This window comes from Pseudorca crassidens, chromosome 14 (genome assembly GCF_039906515.1).
Source record: "Pseudorca crassidens isolate mPseCra1 chromosome 14, mPseCra1.hap1, whole genome shotgun sequence".
Lineage (NCBI taxonomy): Eukaryota > Metazoa > Chordata > Mammalia > Artiodactyla > Delphinidae > Pseudorca > Pseudorca crassidens.
The window spans coordinates 66,693,214-66,710,223 of record NC_090309.1 but is presented as its reverse complement, the minus strand read 5'-3'; the positions used below and the strand labels follow the sequence as shown (position 1 = coordinate 66,710,223).

Genomic DNA, 17,010 nt, shown 5'->3' with positions numbered 1-17,010 from the left:
GCCCCCCGGCCCCGGATGGTGACTGGGGGTGGTGCTGCACCTCCCGGGACTGTCACTGAGCCGCTTCCAGTGTGATTGTGCTGAGCGCAGGCCGGAAGATGGCGGCTGCGGCTGCGGCGGCCTCGGGCCCGGGCTGCTCCTCGGCGGCGGGGGCGGGAGCGGCCGGGGTCTCCGAGTGGCTGGTGCTGCGGGACGGCTGCATGCGCTGCGACGCCGAAGGGCTGCACAGCCTCTCCTATCACCCGGCGCTCAACGCCATCCTGGCCGTCACCAGTCGCGGGACCATCAAAGTCATCGACGGCACCTCGGGGGCCACCCTGCAGGCCTCGGCGCTCAGCGGTGAGTGTGCCGCACGCCGGGCGGGGGCCGGGCCGGCCGCGGGAGGAGCCGGGCCCCGGGATGCTGGGGAAGGAAGCCGCCCAGCCCCGGGGCTCGGCCTCCGGAGGAGGGAAGCGGCGTGACTGGAGCGGGTGGCGGAGGGCAGGGCTGGGGGCTCAGGCCTGGCTGTGAAGGGAGGCCCGGAAGCTGATTGAGGAGGACCTTAGGACTTGGCTTTTTCAGCGGCGGCAGCTGGGAAGAAAAGACGGGCGAGGCGGGGAGTGGTGGGAGTTGCCTTTCGGGCTTTGAGCGTCCGGTGTGGGTTGGTCCTCTGGGAGAGGTGAGGAGGCCTAGGAGCTCAGCACCGGAGAAGCTCAGGCCCCCTGCTAGGTCCTGGAGAGGGTGTCGGTACTGCCTTCTCTTAGATCAGAAAGCGACAGGGTCGCAGGGTTGGTCCCGACGTGAGAGGCCGGTGGCCAGAGGCGAGCGTCCGAGGCGACATCCAAGCCCTACCCTCTTGTGAAGAGAAGTGGATCCGTGTCTGTTCCTGGGACTCGCAGGTGCTGGGATGTACAGCAGGCTTCGCGCCCGGGTTGGGGGTGGGGTGGGTCTGGAGTGGGGGCGGGGAGGGAAGTAGGCGGGCCAGGTGCCTGAACTGTTCCGTCGACGACTTTAGGATTCGGGAGGACGCCATGGAAGACTAGCCCTTGTTCCCTAGGTCGGGGCTTCCACCTTATACTCACCAGGGACGAGAAACTCGGCACCTGCGGTGTATGAGTTACAGATTTCCTTTGGGTTCCGAACTAGGTGAAACTTCCGGCCCTCTCTGCTGGTTTTACCACTGCGAGCTGAAAGTTGGGATACGGAGGCGCGTGTGAGGCTCACCATTGGAGGAGAGCAGTTCTGACTGGTGTAAACGTTGGTCCAGGGATGGGACTTTGAGTGTGCATGAGATGAACGCTCGGTGGGCTGGGGTGGAGTGTTTTGGAATTGCCCTGGATAGGTTACGTTTGGCTGAGACGACATTTCATTTGCGATAGAATGAGTGGCTTAATTTAGATGTTACAAATTGATATTGAAAAGTTAGTATACAAGTGAGTTAGACTCATGCACAGAGATATAATGTGTATGACTGTCCATATTTAGCCAAGTGGAAGTAGTGAAGTGGTCTTACCCATTCACTTGTATTTTAACAGAGACAAATAAGGAAAGGTCGTTATTCTGATTTACTGTCTGAGGCACTTAAGAGTAAATGGGAATCTAGGTATACAAAGTTAAAGGATTTAATTTTTGTTCTTGTGAGCATTGTGAAAGAAATGGGCTGTGTATAGCTATAGAAAATAAACCTGGAACACATCTAAAATATGTCTAAGGGAAAGTTTGTATTGTAGTCTTGTAATTTCTCTTTTCTTGGCTTAGGTAAAGTACAGGAGTGGTGTCCCAGATGTAGCAATGAGCATTTACTGCAACTTGGACATAACAGCTTGTCACTCTGTATGAGAGGGTGCTTCTCATTAATAGTTGGATTTCTTTCCTCTTAAACTCACTTAAATATATTTCACATATGAAAAGGTATAAAGAACAATTGTGGCAGACAACCATGTATTCTCGACTTGGTTAAAAAAAAAAAAAACATCACAAATAGAGTTGAAGTCTTGTGTGTCCCTCCTGGATTGCATTCCTTCAACTCTCCCTCCCCCATGAGCATTATCCTTAATTTGGTTTTATCATTCTTATACGTGTCTTTATGTTTTTTAGTATATACCTTTATCTTTAAACGGTATCTATTACTGTCTTTCATGACTTTAAATGTTGAATAAGTGGTAACATAGTATATATACTTGAATTTCTATAAAAAACCATATTAACAAAAGTCTTAAAATGTTTTCAGTAGAAAGAGGACTCTCACAGGGTGATTTTATATCTGGAGGCCGTGTTTCAGAAAGATTATATGTGCCAGAGTTAGTTATAAATGTTTGGGGAAATTGGACAAATATGAATGTGCCTGTTCATGAAAGGGAAGAAAACAGCCACTCTAATGGTAGATTACTTAAGGGGAGGGCTTTATGTAAGTGTAAAGGTAGATATATAAACTATAGCACTGATTTGGGATACCTTAGTTGAGGTATGTTGGAACATTTAATTAGAAAGTATGGGATTGGATACAATGGTGGATAGCCATGCATTGAGAATTGAGTAGTATGTGATTAAAATTATGTAGAAGAGTTTATGGCAAATAAAACAAAAGGATTACAAAAAAAGTTTGAAAGTAACAATGGACAAATTCTGAAGTGTTTTCATATATGAGAAGTGCAGTTTATTAATAATAATTACCAGAGGTTGTATAGGGTCCTGTGTGTGTCATTTCTTCAGATGATTGGGGAAGGGATGCTGCATTTTATGTTTTGCCTGGAATATGTAGGTACTTAGTAGGTTTGGCTTTAATGATGAATAGAGGGTGACAGTCCTATAAATAGAATGGGCAGAAGGTGCCAGTAGTGATGATGGCCCTAACATGACCCCTCTTTCCAGTTCATGGGCAGTGAGCCACCTTCTTTTCTACCCCAGAGGAAAGACATCTTTGTTAAAGGGGATAAAGAGTGGTGATGTAAGTGGTTTAAGGGGATAGAGAGTTTTATTGGGTGATAGAGTAGTCTTATGGATAGGTTCAGTTTATGGGGTTATGGGTAGTCTGTTGGTGTTGGTGGGAAATCGAAAAATTGGAGCATGTATATGTATTCATATACATGTATATGTATACATGTATATGTATATGTATTCACTTGGATGGCCAAGATGGTGAATTTTAAACCACCGTTGTTGACTACTGTATATGTTTAAATTATCTGTATCTCACAAAAAATGTTTATAAATGCATTTTCTTTAGATTAAGCGTCATCAGTATATACTTAGGTTAGGCAAGTATTTGCTCCCTGTTAGTGTTTTAGAGTTAAGATTTCTGAGTCTCTGTGCTCATTCTTTGGCCTGGCATTCAGTAACCTCCATGATCTGGCCTCTAAGCAGTCTTTCCAGTCGTGTCTCCCTATTTTGTTTTGTGAAACTGGTTCATTTAATTTTCTTTCCCAACTCCAGTAGTTTTACTCTTTCTTGGAATTCACCAATTCCCTCCACAAAATTAGACAAATCTTACCCATTTTTCGAGACCTAGAGCATACCTTTGACTTCCTGATTCTTTTAGCCTGAAGTGATCCACTGAACCCCTAAGCACATATTGTTCTATTAATTCTTATTTCAGTAATTTGGCAACTTAACTCTTTGTGGTATGTTTTCTGTCTTGAACTATTTAAATTCCATTTTATTTAGTTTTTTTGTGAGTATATGATGTCTGTTTAACTATATTTCAAACTCCTTGTCGCAAGGAGCCTTGTCTACTTGTTTATATCCCCTCCCCAGCATGCCTAGTACAATATATTAATAAATATTTTTGATTTGGTATGTGTATACTAATGAGTATGTTAAATGGATGCTGCTTTACATATTTTTTTTTTTTTTTTTTTTTTTTGCGGTACGCGGGCCTCTCACTGTTGTGGCCTCTCCCGTTGCGGAGCACAGGCTCCGGACGCGCAGGCTCAGCGGCCTTGGCTCACGGGCCCAGCCGCTCCGCGGCATGTGGGATCTTCCCGGACCGGGGCACGAACCCGTGTCCCCTGCATTGGCAGGCGGACTCTCAACCACTGTGCCACCAGGGAAGCCCTGCTTTACATATTAACTGCTAAGTAAACACACTTTCTTTGGCTTTGGTGATTTTTGTTTTTTCTTTCTTTCTTAAATGGACTTTTTTTTAGAGCTGTTTTAGTTTCACAGTAAAATTGAGCAGAAAGTACAGAGTTCCTCTATTTACCACCCCCCCCATGAATATCTGACACACGTTGGTATGTTTGTTACAATCAATGAACCTGCATTAACACATCATTATCACCCAAAGTCCATAGTTTGTTAGTGTTCACACTTGGTACTGTACATTCTGTGGGTTCTGACTGTATATGACATATTGTAGAATATAGTTTCATTGAAATCCTCTTACTCTGCCTATTCACCCTCTCTCCCTTCTGCTCCCTGGCAACTGCTGATCATTTCACTGTCCCCATAGTTTTGCCTTTTCTAGAATGTCATATAGTTTGGAAGCATACAGTATGTAACCTTTTCAGTATGGCTTCGTTCCCTGAATAATATGCATTTAAGTTTCTTTCATGTCTTTCTGTGGCTTGATAAGCTTATTTCTTTTTAGCGTGGAATAATATATTCCATTGTCTGGATGGACCACAGTTTATTTATCCATTCACCTACTGAAGGACATCTTGGTTGCTTCCAGGTTGTAACAGTTACGAATAAAGCTGCTATAAATACCTGTGTCTAGGTTTTTGTGTGGACATAAGTTTTCAGTTCATTTGGGTAAATACCAAGGAGCATGATTGCCGGATCTTATGGCAGGAGTATGTTTAGTTTGTTTTCTTTCTTCTGTTAAAAAAAATTTTTGGCCGTACCGTGTGGCATGTGAGATCTTAGTTTTCTGACCGGGGATTGAACCTGTGCCCTCTGTATTGGAAGTGCGGAGTCATAGCCACTGGACCAACAGGGAAGTCCCAGGAATATGTTTAGTTCTGTAAGAAACTGCCAAATTGTCTTCTAAAGTAGCTGTACCATTTTGCATTCCCAGCAGCAATGAATGAGAGTTCCTGTTGCTTCACATCCCTCATCAGCATTTGACGTTGTTAGTGTTTTGGATTGTTGCCATTCTAATATGTGTGTAATATCTCATTGTTTTAATTTGTAATTCCCTAATGACATATGATGTTGAACATGTTTTCATATGCTTATTTGTGGACTTTGGGTTTTAAAAATCAAAATAGCTCTGCGTACACCGCTTGACCATATTGTTTATATTACTAGATATGTCCCTCTCTTTATTGTTTGTTAATGCCATTGAGCATAATAGGAAGGAGCAAAGTTTTGAGTTAAGATCCTAGTTTCTGTTTTGTTTTTTTTTCCTCCCTGAACTGTGTAACTTTGAATTACGTATAGCATTTCTTTTCCAGTTTCTCCATTTGCAAAAAGGGGGTGATAACTGTATTAATTGTGAGGACTAAGTGTTACACGTAAAGTGCTTAGAATAGTGTGTTCACTGTTCAAAACATGTTTTTTATTTATTTGTAAATCTCTTTTTTTTACTTAAACCATTTTGATGTTCTGTTAAGTTTTTTGAACTTAACACCACATTTGAACTTCTTAGGATTTTTTTGTAATTTACCACTTTTCACCATCTTGTAGAATCCATCTAGTTTTTGCTTCAGTGTAAGAGTAAGGTATTGTTAATTTGTTTAGTATTTTCTTATTTATTTAATTACTGGTGGTGGTGTTTTCTCTTGCTTCCTGAAATAGAGCCCCTTCTCCACTAAATGTGTAGTACATCGTATATATGTATAGTATATATATAATTTATATATATACATTTTTATCTTTTTCTTTTTGTGTATATATACATATTTTTTAAGCAAGCTTTTCTGAGGACATGTGGAGAGAGAATGGGCTTTATGTAGTCCTGAATTTTGAATTTTAGCTCACTTCCTAAACTTCCTGAACTCCAGCTTCCTCCTCATTTGTAAGTTATGATTAATACTTAATAGGATGGTTGTGAAGATTTAAGAGGTAAACATTTTTAAAGTGCCTAACACTGCTAGGCATATGTATAAGCAGATACACAGTGAATACTAATTCTCTTAAGCCACAGGGTGCTTAGTATTGCCGTGCCCCTCACTGTTACTTTAAAAATTGTTCACTGACTTAGTGTTTATATTACAGAGGATAGATTTCATTAAAATGTAGATGGAAATAAAAATGTTGGTAACAAATATTATCTATATTTGGATAAATATCTTTCATTGTGTTGGTGTGGCTAAATGTCAGAATGAAGTCAAGACTGTTGTATTACTAGTTCTGTGTGTGTGTACACACACACACACACACACACACACACACACACACACACACACACACACACACACACACACACACACACACACACACACACACGGCCAAAAAGTTCATTTGGGTTTTTTTCCACAGAAAAAACCCAAATGAACTTTTTGGCCAACCCAGTAGATTGTTCATGCAATATATGTACATAAGTAAATGAAGATATAGATGGGTATTAATCAATGAGTATTGTAGTATATGTGTAAGAGTAAGTTACGTTTCTTCAGTTTCTGAAGTGGGTTACAGATCTCTGTCATAGTGAAGAAGAGGAAACTCCAGAGTTGCTCAGTGTTTTTAGACAATCATTCTAGTTTTATATATTTTTTTAATGGATATCTCCCCTTTTCCTTTTCTGAGACATTTAGTTTTTGGCTGTGCCGGGTCTTAGTTGTGGCATGCGGGACCTTTCATGGCGGCGCTTGGGCTCTTCGTTGTGGTGTGCAGGCTTCTCTCTAGTTGTGGCGTGCGGGTTTTCTCTTGTTGTGACGCGTAGGCTCCAGGGTGCATGGGCTCTGTAGTTGTGGTGCGCGGGGTACAGAGCATGTGGGCTCTGTAGTTTGCGCCATTCAGGCTCTAGTTGAGGTGTGTGAGCTCAGTAGTTGTGGCGCGTGGGCTTAGTTGCCCCGTAGCATGTGGGATCTTAGTTCCCTGACTAGGGATCGAACCCGCATCCCCTGCATTGTAAGGCGGAATCTTTACCACTGGACCACCAGGGAAGTCCCTAAGACACTGACTTTGATTTGACTTGAGAAGTTTGTACAGTGATCATAAATGAGAAAAAAGATCATTGTACTCTACTCCAGTTGTAGTGAAGTTCAGATTGGGTGAATTTTAATCGATTGATTGATTGTCTGGTATGACGGCTTCTTGTTCAGACTTAGAACTCAGAGATACCTGTTCCAAGAAGTCTTGGAATGTAGAAAACTAATTAGGTTAGCTTGCATAGTCCTCACGAAATGAATTTTATGGATGACACTCATATTTATCATCTCTTTAGAGGTGGAAAATATTTTTCTTACTACTTCTGAATTGGGCATGCATCAATTTGGGTAAAATGCAACATCTTCCTGTAGATCTCAGTTTTGGAAATTGTAAATGATACAGATCACTTACTATGTCCTGACTAATTTTGGTGCATGAAGCCTTCCTAGTCTCCGTTATAAACATGGTATAGAGTTGGGGTTTCAGTAGCCTTTCAAGATAGTTGTCTTCTGGATACATCTGAGTTCCTTATAAAAACTTAATTCGGCAAGTACCTTTGTGGGCTATGACTACGTACTTTGGCTCTGTTTCAGTTGACTGACTTTAGTAATGCTACAGAATGACCTATCTTATGTCAAAGATTTGGTGTTTTATTAACAAAACATTTTTCTGTAATTAATTAGAGTGAATTAATATTCTTAAAAAATATTTTGCTATGTTTTCAAGATTCTCTATATCTACCCAAATTTTTACATTTACCTCCCACATTTTCCTAGCTATTCAATGTTCAAAGATGGCTTGGCTCTAGGAAAGAATTTACCTAGTCTTTGTTTCAGTAGTGTTAGACTTATTAATGAGAGGCAGTATAAGAGATCAGCCTCTGGAACCAAATAGCTTGAGCTTTAGTCTTGGTTCTATTCGATCTTGAAGCTCATCAGGAAGATGAACATAATAATACTATCTACCTCATAAAGTGGTTGTGAGAATTAAAATGAGTCAACATATGTTAAACATATAGAATAGTGCCTGGTATATAGTATGTGCTCTGTAAGTTGTTCTTGTGGTAGCAGTGGCTGTTTGAAAGTTTGCTGAGTGTAGTAGATGTTTTTACTATAGATACTCTGTTGAAATTGCAGTGTTTTTTTATTCCAGTTTGCCACGTATGTGGAAATGTGACCACTGAAATCGAATAGACATAAGAGCAGTAATTTTGTATTACAGGAGAGTAAAAAAAAATTATGTAAGTTAATTGATTTTGGACTTGAAATTGTTAAAAGAGCACAGTGATGTGAAGAGCTGGTTGATTGGTATTCATTTACACATTTATTGAACATGTGCTAGTCATGGGGGCACAAAATAATTAAGGCAACATTTTGACCTTTGAATGCATAGAGGAGGGAGTTTCTTCAACCTGAGCAGAATAGAGAAGGCTTCTCAAAGGATGTTGCCTTTATGATTGGGTTGGGAAGATGACATAGTGGGAGGGATGATCATCTTAGGCCAAGGTACTTGGCTTATGCAGAGACATATTGGTCTTTAAAAGCATGGTGTAGGGACTTGCCTGGTGGTGCAGTAGTTAAGAATCAGCCTGCCAATGAAGGGGACACAGGTTTGAGCCCTGGTCCGGGAAGATCCCACATGCCGCGGAGCAACTCAGCTCGTGCACCACAGCTGCTGAGCCTGTGCTCTAGAGGCTGCGAGCCACAACTAGTGAGCCCACATGCCACAACTACTGAAGCCTGTGTGCCTAGAGCCTGTGCTCCACAACAAGAGAAGCCACCGCAGTGAGAAGCCTGCGCACTGCAATGAAGAGTAGCCCCGGGGCGTCCCTGGTGGCGCAGTGGTTGAGAGTCCACCTGCCGATGCAGGGGACACGGGTTCGTGCCCCGGTCCGGGAGGATTCCACATGCCGCGGAGCGGCTGGACCCGTGAGCCATGGCTGCTGAGCCTGCGCGTCCCGAGCCTGTGCTCCGCAACGGGAGAGGCCACACAGTGAGAGGTCTGCGTACTGCAAAAGAAAAAAAAAAAAAAGAGTAGCCCCGCTCGCAGCAACTACAGAAAGGCCGCGTGAAACAACAAAGACCCAACGCAGCCAAAGAAATTAAATAAATAAATAAATAAATGCATGGTAAATTCAGGGAAGTTTTGGGGGGAAGACGAGTTGGGGTTGGATGGTTAGAGTTGAAGCTGAGAGATTGGCAAAGACAAGAACGTAATATGTTTTGCTAAAAAGTTTGGAGTTGATATCAATGGTAGGGAGCCATTGTAGGTTATGACAGAATCACAGTTGTTTTTTATTTATTCATTTATTTATTTTTAACATCTTTATTGGAGTATAATTCCTTTACAATGGTGTGTTAGTTTCTGCTTTATAACAAAGTGAATTAGTTATACATATACATATGTCCCCATATCTCTTCCCTCTTGCGTCTCCCTCCCTCCCACCCTCCCTATCCCACCCCTCTAGGTGGTCACAAAGCACCAAGCTGATCTCCCTGTGCTATGTGGCTGCTTCCCACTAGCTATCTATTTTACGTTTGGTAGTGTATATATGTCCATGCCACTCTCTCATTTCCTCCCAGCTTACCCTTTCCCCTCCCCATATCCTCAAGTCCATTCTCTATTAGCTCTGTGTCTTTATTCCCATCTTGCCCCTAGGTTCTTCATGCCTTTTTTTTCCCTTATTTTTCTTAGATTCCATATATATGTGTTAGCATACGGTATTTGTTTTTCAGAAAGAAAGATTCCAAGCTAATGCCCAGTTGTGAGAAGTGATGAGAGCTGCATCTAAGTTAGTTTGAGAGGTAGAAACAACATAATTTGGTGAATGTGGGGATGAGAGGGATTGACAAGGTGAAAATTACTCATACTTAGCTTTCTACTTTGGGTAGCTGGATGAATGAATTAACCTGAAGTACAAGAAGTACAAGAAGGTGTGGTGAGTAGCTTTTGTTGGCGAATGCTGAGGAGCAAGAGGGACATAGTGATTTCAGTTGTGTTACTTTTGAGGTTCTTGAAGGACATCCATGTAGAGATGTCCAGAAGACATTTGGAAATTCAGGGTTGAAGCTTGAAGATTTGGGAATACAGACTTGGAAGGCATTGGCATTTATAGACAAAGCCTAGTCTAGTGGTTAAGGATATTGGCTCCAGAGCCAGACTGAGTTCCAGTCTATGATTTATCACTTCCTAGCTGTGTCTTAGGCAAGATGCTTAACCTCTCTCTGCAATTCATAATTAGTACCTAACTCATTTGGTTTTTGGAAAGATATTAAGTAAACTAATGCATGTAGACATTGCTTGACCCACCATAAGCACTCAGTAAATGTTACTTTTTGTATTGGTGTTTTAAATTGTATAGTTCATTTCAACAGGTGTTTGCCACATGGGGATATTAAGATGAATTGTAAGTCCACTCTCCTCCCAAATTTGGAAAGCTTTCTAAAAGCAGTGACACCTCAGTTGAGACTTGAAAGAAATGGAGTTAGCCAGGCAGAGGGAACAGCATGAGCAAGAGCAGAGGCATGCAGTTATAAGCAGTTTGGTATTAGAGTGCAAAGCATGAGGAAGGGAATGATGGGATAGCCTGAGGATCTTGGACTTGGCCCTCCTAGGCTATGGCTCCCATATTTTTCAGTTGAAGAACTCCCAGTTTAAGGTAAAAAATGTAGGGCCCTATTATGATAGGTATGTTTTTAGTATTAGTTAATTGAGAAAATATTGCAAAAAGCTACTACTTTTAAGTAATTTTTATTTTAGACTTATTATTGTCTGTGTAATTTGAAAAATACTGCAGCATGTAATTTGAGCTTTCCTCCTTGCTGGCTTAACCTTGAAATTTTTATGGGGGGGAACAAGTCAGTTAATACTCTTCTACCTGCCCTCCGACTTCAAAAATTTTGTTGTTATCATCTTCTCACTTGGTCTTTGTGGGCTTGTTTAATGCCCTCTTTAGTATGTCTTTCCTGTTTTTCCGTGGGAACGTGGGAGGGAGCAGAGGTAAATGTGTGTGCATTATATCCTTGTTTAACTGGAAATCTGTAGTTGTAACCGTACTTAAGTTGTTGAACATTTGGAAATCTATCCTTAGGAATGTTCTCTATAACTATAGATAGAATATAAACAATAATAGATTTCTGTAATGGAGTAGGTAAAAATAGTGGGGAGGTCGTGGGAGGTACCTCTCTGATATGTGCATTGTACTGATCATAGCCTCATGCAAAGGTGGGTGCATTTGGCAAGACACTTCTCTGGGTTACCATCTCTAAAATGGGCTAATAATTCTTGCCCAGACTACTTCATTATGTGATATGATAATGAATGTAGAAATTCTTTGTAAATTGTACTTCAAATGTGAGGGATACAAAATAGTTAAGCCAAACTCCTTTGGTATAGAGAGGAGAAAATGGAGGTACAGATGACAAAAAGAATAAGTTATTTGCTATATAAAACAGTTTGTGACAAGGGCAGTGCTCCTAAAAACAAGTAATTGTGCTCTACTTGAGTATGTTAAATCAAGGATGTATTTTAGAGGAAATAAATATTCTTACTTTTTAGAGGAGATGATTGAAATGTTAGAGTAGGGCAGGTAGAAATGTGTTGTGATTTATCGTGGGCACCAGGAGTTTAAATCTTTATGATTTGTTTCTGTGCTTTTACATTGATTTATGTAGTTGGAGAGAGACAAGAAAGACTGGGGAGATAGCACAGGGCAGTGGTTCTCAGCCCCACTTGCTCATTAGAATCATCAGGAGAGCTTTTAAAAAACTATTCTGCTTGGGTCCCAGTATTCTCACTTAAGTGGCCTGGAATGGAGCCCAAGCATACTTAAAAAAAATTTTTTTTTTCTTTAATTTTTAGAGCATGCCTGATGATTCTAATGGGCAGCCAGGTTTAGAGGTTCAAACTTCACCTAGAATCTTAAATGAGCAAGTTTATTTCATATGCCTGGGATGAATGAGAGACAAATTTTATTTGAATTGAATAGTATTGTATTTAGCCATAATTTTTTTTTTTTTTGGTAAGAAAACCTCCCAAGTTAGTCTGCTAATAAAACCTACCCCACTGTATCTTTTTTTAAAAATATTTTAATTTAATTTAATTTTTATTTATTTATTTTTGGTTGCATTGGGTCTTCGTTGCTGCACACGGGCTTTCTCTAGTTGCGGCAAGCGGGGGCCACTCTTCATTGTGGTGTGTGGGTCTCTCATTGCAGTGGCCTCTTGTTGCGGAGCACAGGCTCTAGGCACGCGGGCTTCAGTAGTTGTGGCACATGGGCTCAGTAGTTGTGGCTCGTGGGCTCTAGAGCGCAGGCTCAGTCGTTGTGGCGAACGGGCCTAGTTGCTCCGTGGCATGTGGGATCCTCCCGGAGCAGGGCTCGAACCCGTGTCCCCTGCATTGGCAGGGGGATTCTTAACCACTGCGCCACCAGGGAAGTCCCCTCACTGTATCTTAAATTGTATTTAGTGTATATATAATGAAATATGCTTGTAAGCAACAGGAATATACCAAGGGCCAAATTCCTGTTGCTTTCTATTTTGTCCTTTTCTCATGTAATTCAGTTTTGTTTGATTTTTTGGAACCAGTTAAGTGCTCTGATTCTTTTTCACCAAAATGCCGCTATAGCAAGGACAGTGACCTCATACTCAGGGCAGAAGGAGGGCAGGGGAAATAGTGGCTACAGAGGGCAGAAATGGCTAGGATTATCTACCAGATCAACTGTTCCATGCCTCAAATGTCTTTGTTTCATGTTGTCTTAAGAAAAAAGCTAACTGTTAGAATGTTTCATTTTATCACATTATAGCTTAGTTTTTAAAAAATATTTTAATTAATGATTTATTTATTTAGGCTGTGCCGGGTCTTAGTTGTGGTACATGGGATCTTTGTGGTGGCATGTGGGCTTTTGGTTGTGCCATGTGAACTCTTAGTTGCAGCGTAGATGCGGGATCTAGTTCCCCCACCAGGGATCGAACCTGGGCCCCCTGCATTGGGAGCATGGAGTCTTACCCACTGAACCACCAGGGAAGTCCCAGTATAGCTTACTTTTAATCCATTAAAAAATTCTTCAAAACTATAGAAAATGATTCATTTATTCAAAAAAATTTACTGGGATTTCCCTGGTGGTGCAGTGGTTAAGAATCTGCCTGCTAATGCAGGGGACACAGGTTCGAGCCCCGGTCTCGGAAGATCCCACATGCCGCGGAGCAACTAAGCCCGCGTGCCACAACTACTGAGCCTGCACTCTAGAGCCCGCAAGCCACAGCTACTGAGCCCGCATGCCACAACTACTGAAGCCTGCATGCCTAGAGCCTGCTCTCCGCAACAAGAGAAGTCACCTCAAAGAGAAGCCTGCACACTGCAACGAAGACCCAACGCAGACAAATAAATAAATAATTAAATTAAAAAAAAAAAGCCATTTACTGTGTGTCAAGCACTGGTGATACAGCAGTTAACAAAGTCCTTGCTTGCCTAGAGCTCATGGTTCAGTGGAAAGAGGTGTATTACACACCACACCACACTCCCCCACATACCCTATATCAAGTGGTGATAAATGCCATAAGATATCAAAACTGATGTGAGATGATGGTGGATAAATTTATGCTGTGTGGTGGTCTGGCGGGGTGGGGGGGGGGTCTCTCTGTGATGGCACTTGAGCAAAGATCCCAGTGATGTGAGAGAGCAGCAAGGCAGATATCCAGGGGAAGTTTTTGTTGGCCTGTTAATTGCAGTATGCAAAAACAGCTGGGTGCATTTTCATCATATTTGGATGGAATTTGACTTGAACTGACTTAAAATGTAGGCTATGTGAAGAATGATGATGCGTGCCATCTATGTTAAACAGAAAATAGCAGTTTCAGATATGAGCTCCGAATAGAAATTCACAAGGTCACATGTTCCAAATTGTAGAATTATATTGATTTGTAGCTGAGTTGCTTCTCACGTGGGCAACTTCCTGTGTAGCAACAGGAATTTATTTACAGATGGTTAGGGGTTCTCCTGTGCAATATCAGATAGGGAAGTTAGTCCCCAAATTTTACTTAATTATAGCCAGGTCAAAATCCTGAAGGAAGCATGTAACCTATATATCCCAGACTGGTTAAGAGATTTAACTGTGTCAAATTGAGTAATGTATATGAAAAGGGCCCCACAATTTCTTACAGGAAGTAGGTCCTTAAAGATTGAGTCCCATCCATGGAAATTTTTCAGTGGTGATTATGTTCTCAAAACTTTCTCAATTGATGTCAGATACTTAAGATTATTGTAAAAATAAGTGGTCTGGTGGTAGTTTTGGATAAAGTGAATAGGGAGAATTGGAACTTGGAACTCTTAATTCCAGTAATTCTGTATATTTCGGAGAACCGCTTCCATGTTTAGGTAGATCTGCCTAAATAATACTATCCCTGCTCTATATTTTATCCATTTGTTACTTTTTCTTCATGGCCTAGCCACTGAACTTTCCCAGACTTCCTTTGCTTTGCACCAAGTTCTCTTTTGTAGGAATACTCATTTTGGCTTTGAATAATACACTATACTAACAACTTCTGTTAAATGATTTTATTTTGGTAACTTTAAATAAATTTTAAGGGCTTTATAAGAACCTAACATTAATTTTGCACGCTCTTTATTGACCTTGAATGATATTTGTATGTTTGTATGTTATGGTAGACTGTTTTAAGTATTGAAGTCTGATGATATCTCAGTGGACATGGACTTTTACAGTGTGTTGTGTCAGTTTGCAAAGATAATGTATTTCTGATAGTATTTTTAGAAGTTTTATAGGGATGCACATGGATGGTGTATTTTTAGAGTTGACTATTTCTTAATATGGGTATTAAAATTGATAACTAGTTAAAAAAACCCTGCAATTTTCTTCCTTTGAAAATTCCCATTTTAAAAGTGATTTACCTTATTATAGGACATAGATAGACTAAGGGAAGGTGCAGTTACCTGTGGTTTCATTACCTAGAGATGGCCCGTCTTAGCATTTTGGTGTGTAACAGGTTCTTTTTGCCTTTTTCTATTATTTAATATATTTTTATAGAACTTGGATGGTAAGATATGTTATGAACTATTTCCCCCCTTTACTTTGTTAAAACTGTATTGTAAATATTTTCCTATGTCTTTATTCTTTTATATAATTTAAAAATAAATTTTGATTAATGATTATAATAAATGGCCTTTTATGTGTGTATACTAGTAGTACATGCATAGATTCATGTAACCATCACCACAATCAGGGTACAGGGCAGTTTCAATACCTGAAAAGTTCCCTGTGGTATCCACTTTGGTGTCTGTTTGTAGTTAGCCTCCCCCCCACAGCCCCAACCTTTGGTAATCACTGATCTGTTCTCTGTATTGTTAGTTTTGTCTTTTCTAGAATGTATGGAAATGGAACCCTACAGCATGCAACTTTAATTAATTAATTAATTAATGGCTGTGTTTGGTCTTTGTTGCTGCGCGCGGGCTTTCTCTAGTTGCAGCGAGTGGGGGCTACTCTTTGTTGCGGTGTGCAGGCTTCTCACCACGGTGGCTTCTCTTGTGGAGCATGGTCTTCAGTAGTTGTGGCACGCGGGCTCACTAGTTGTGGCTCGTGGGCTCTAGAGCGCAGGCTCAGTAGTTGTGGCGCATGGGCTTAGTTGCTCCGCGGCATGTGGGATCTTCCCGGACCAGGGCTCGAACCCGTGACCCCTGCATTGGCAGGCGGATTCTTAACCACTGCACCACCAGGGAAACCCAGTATGTAACTTTTTTTTTTTTTTTTTTTTGCCGTACGCGGGCCTCTCACTGTTGTGGCCTTTCCCGTTGCGGAGCACAGGCTCCGGACGCGCAGGCTCAGCGGCCATGGCTCACGGGCTCAGCCGCTCTGCGGCATGTGGGATCTTCCCGGACCGGGGCACGAACCCGTGTCCCCTGCATTGGCAGGCGGACTCTCAACCACTGTGCCACCAGGGAAGCCCCAGTATGTAACTTTTTGATACTGACTTGTTACACAAAGCATAATGCCTGTGAGAATCATCGAGTTGTTGCATGTATCCATAGTTCATTCCTCTTTATTGCTAAATAGTATTCCACTATTTGAATGTATCACCATTTATTTAGTCAGTCAGTCTTGGGAGGACATGCTTTTGATAATTATGAATAGAGCTGTTATAAACACCTGAATACAAGTTTTTATGTGAATAAAGGTTTTATGTCTCTAGGGTAAATACATAGAAGTGGGATGGCAAGGCCATTTGGTAAGTGTATGTTTAACTTTATAAGAAGCTGTCAAACTAGTGTGGCTGTACCATTATGCATTTCCATTAGAAATTTTTGAGTTCCACTTGCTCTGCATCCTTGCCAGCATTTGGTATTGTCTCTATATTGTTAAGAAGTCAGTACTACCCAAAGCTGTTTACAGATTGCAATCCTTATCAAAATCCCAATGACTTTTTTTTGTAGAAATAGAAAAATCCATCCTAAAATTTGTATGGAATCTCAAGGGACCCCAAATAGCCAACACATTCTTGAAAAAAAAAAAAAAAAAGAAAAATGTTGGAGGACTCACACTTGCTGATTTCAAAATTTATTACTACAGTGCTACAGTAATCAAAACAATGTGGTTCTGGCATAGACAGACATAAAGACTGATGGACTAATGAGCACAGAAGTAACCCCTTACATATGTGGTCAAATGATTTTTGACGAGGAGGCCAAGACCATCCAGAGGGGGAAAGGACGATCTCTTTAAGAAATAGTGCTGAGAAAACTGGATATCCACATGCAAAAGAATGAAGTTCGACCATTATACAATCATATACACCATAGTCAAACATATACAAAACACCATATACAAAAATTAACTCAAAATGGATCAAAGACTTGAGTGTAAGAGCTATAACTCTTAAGCTCTTAGAAGAAAACAAAGCAGAAAAGCTTCAAGATGTTGGATATGACAGTGATTTCTTGGATATGATACCAAAGGCACAGACACCCAGAGAATAAATAGACAAATTG

General features: G+C 41.1%; 1 protein-coding gene across 9 annotated transcripts in view; it reads left to right on the top strand.

Annotated features, from left to right (window-relative positions):
* The first annotated feature begins 66 nt into the window (after positions 1–66).
* BIRC6 (baculoviral IAP repeat containing 6) overlaps positions 67–17,010 on the top strand; it is a 237,804-nt gene continuing 220,860 nt past the window's right edge. For 7 of the 9 annotated variants that reach the window (XM_067703312.1, XM_067703310.1, XM_067703309.1 and 4 more), the window contains exon 1: positions 71–339. In XM_067703312.1, coding sequence (XP_067559413.1) covers positions 99–339 — 241 coding nt within the window. In that variant the 5' untranslated portion in view covers positions 71–98. Of the gene's footprint in view, positions 340–17,010 lie in introns of all 9 variants that reach the window. The other 2 variants (XR_010934089.1, XM_067703314.1) reach the window with 2 other exon arrangements.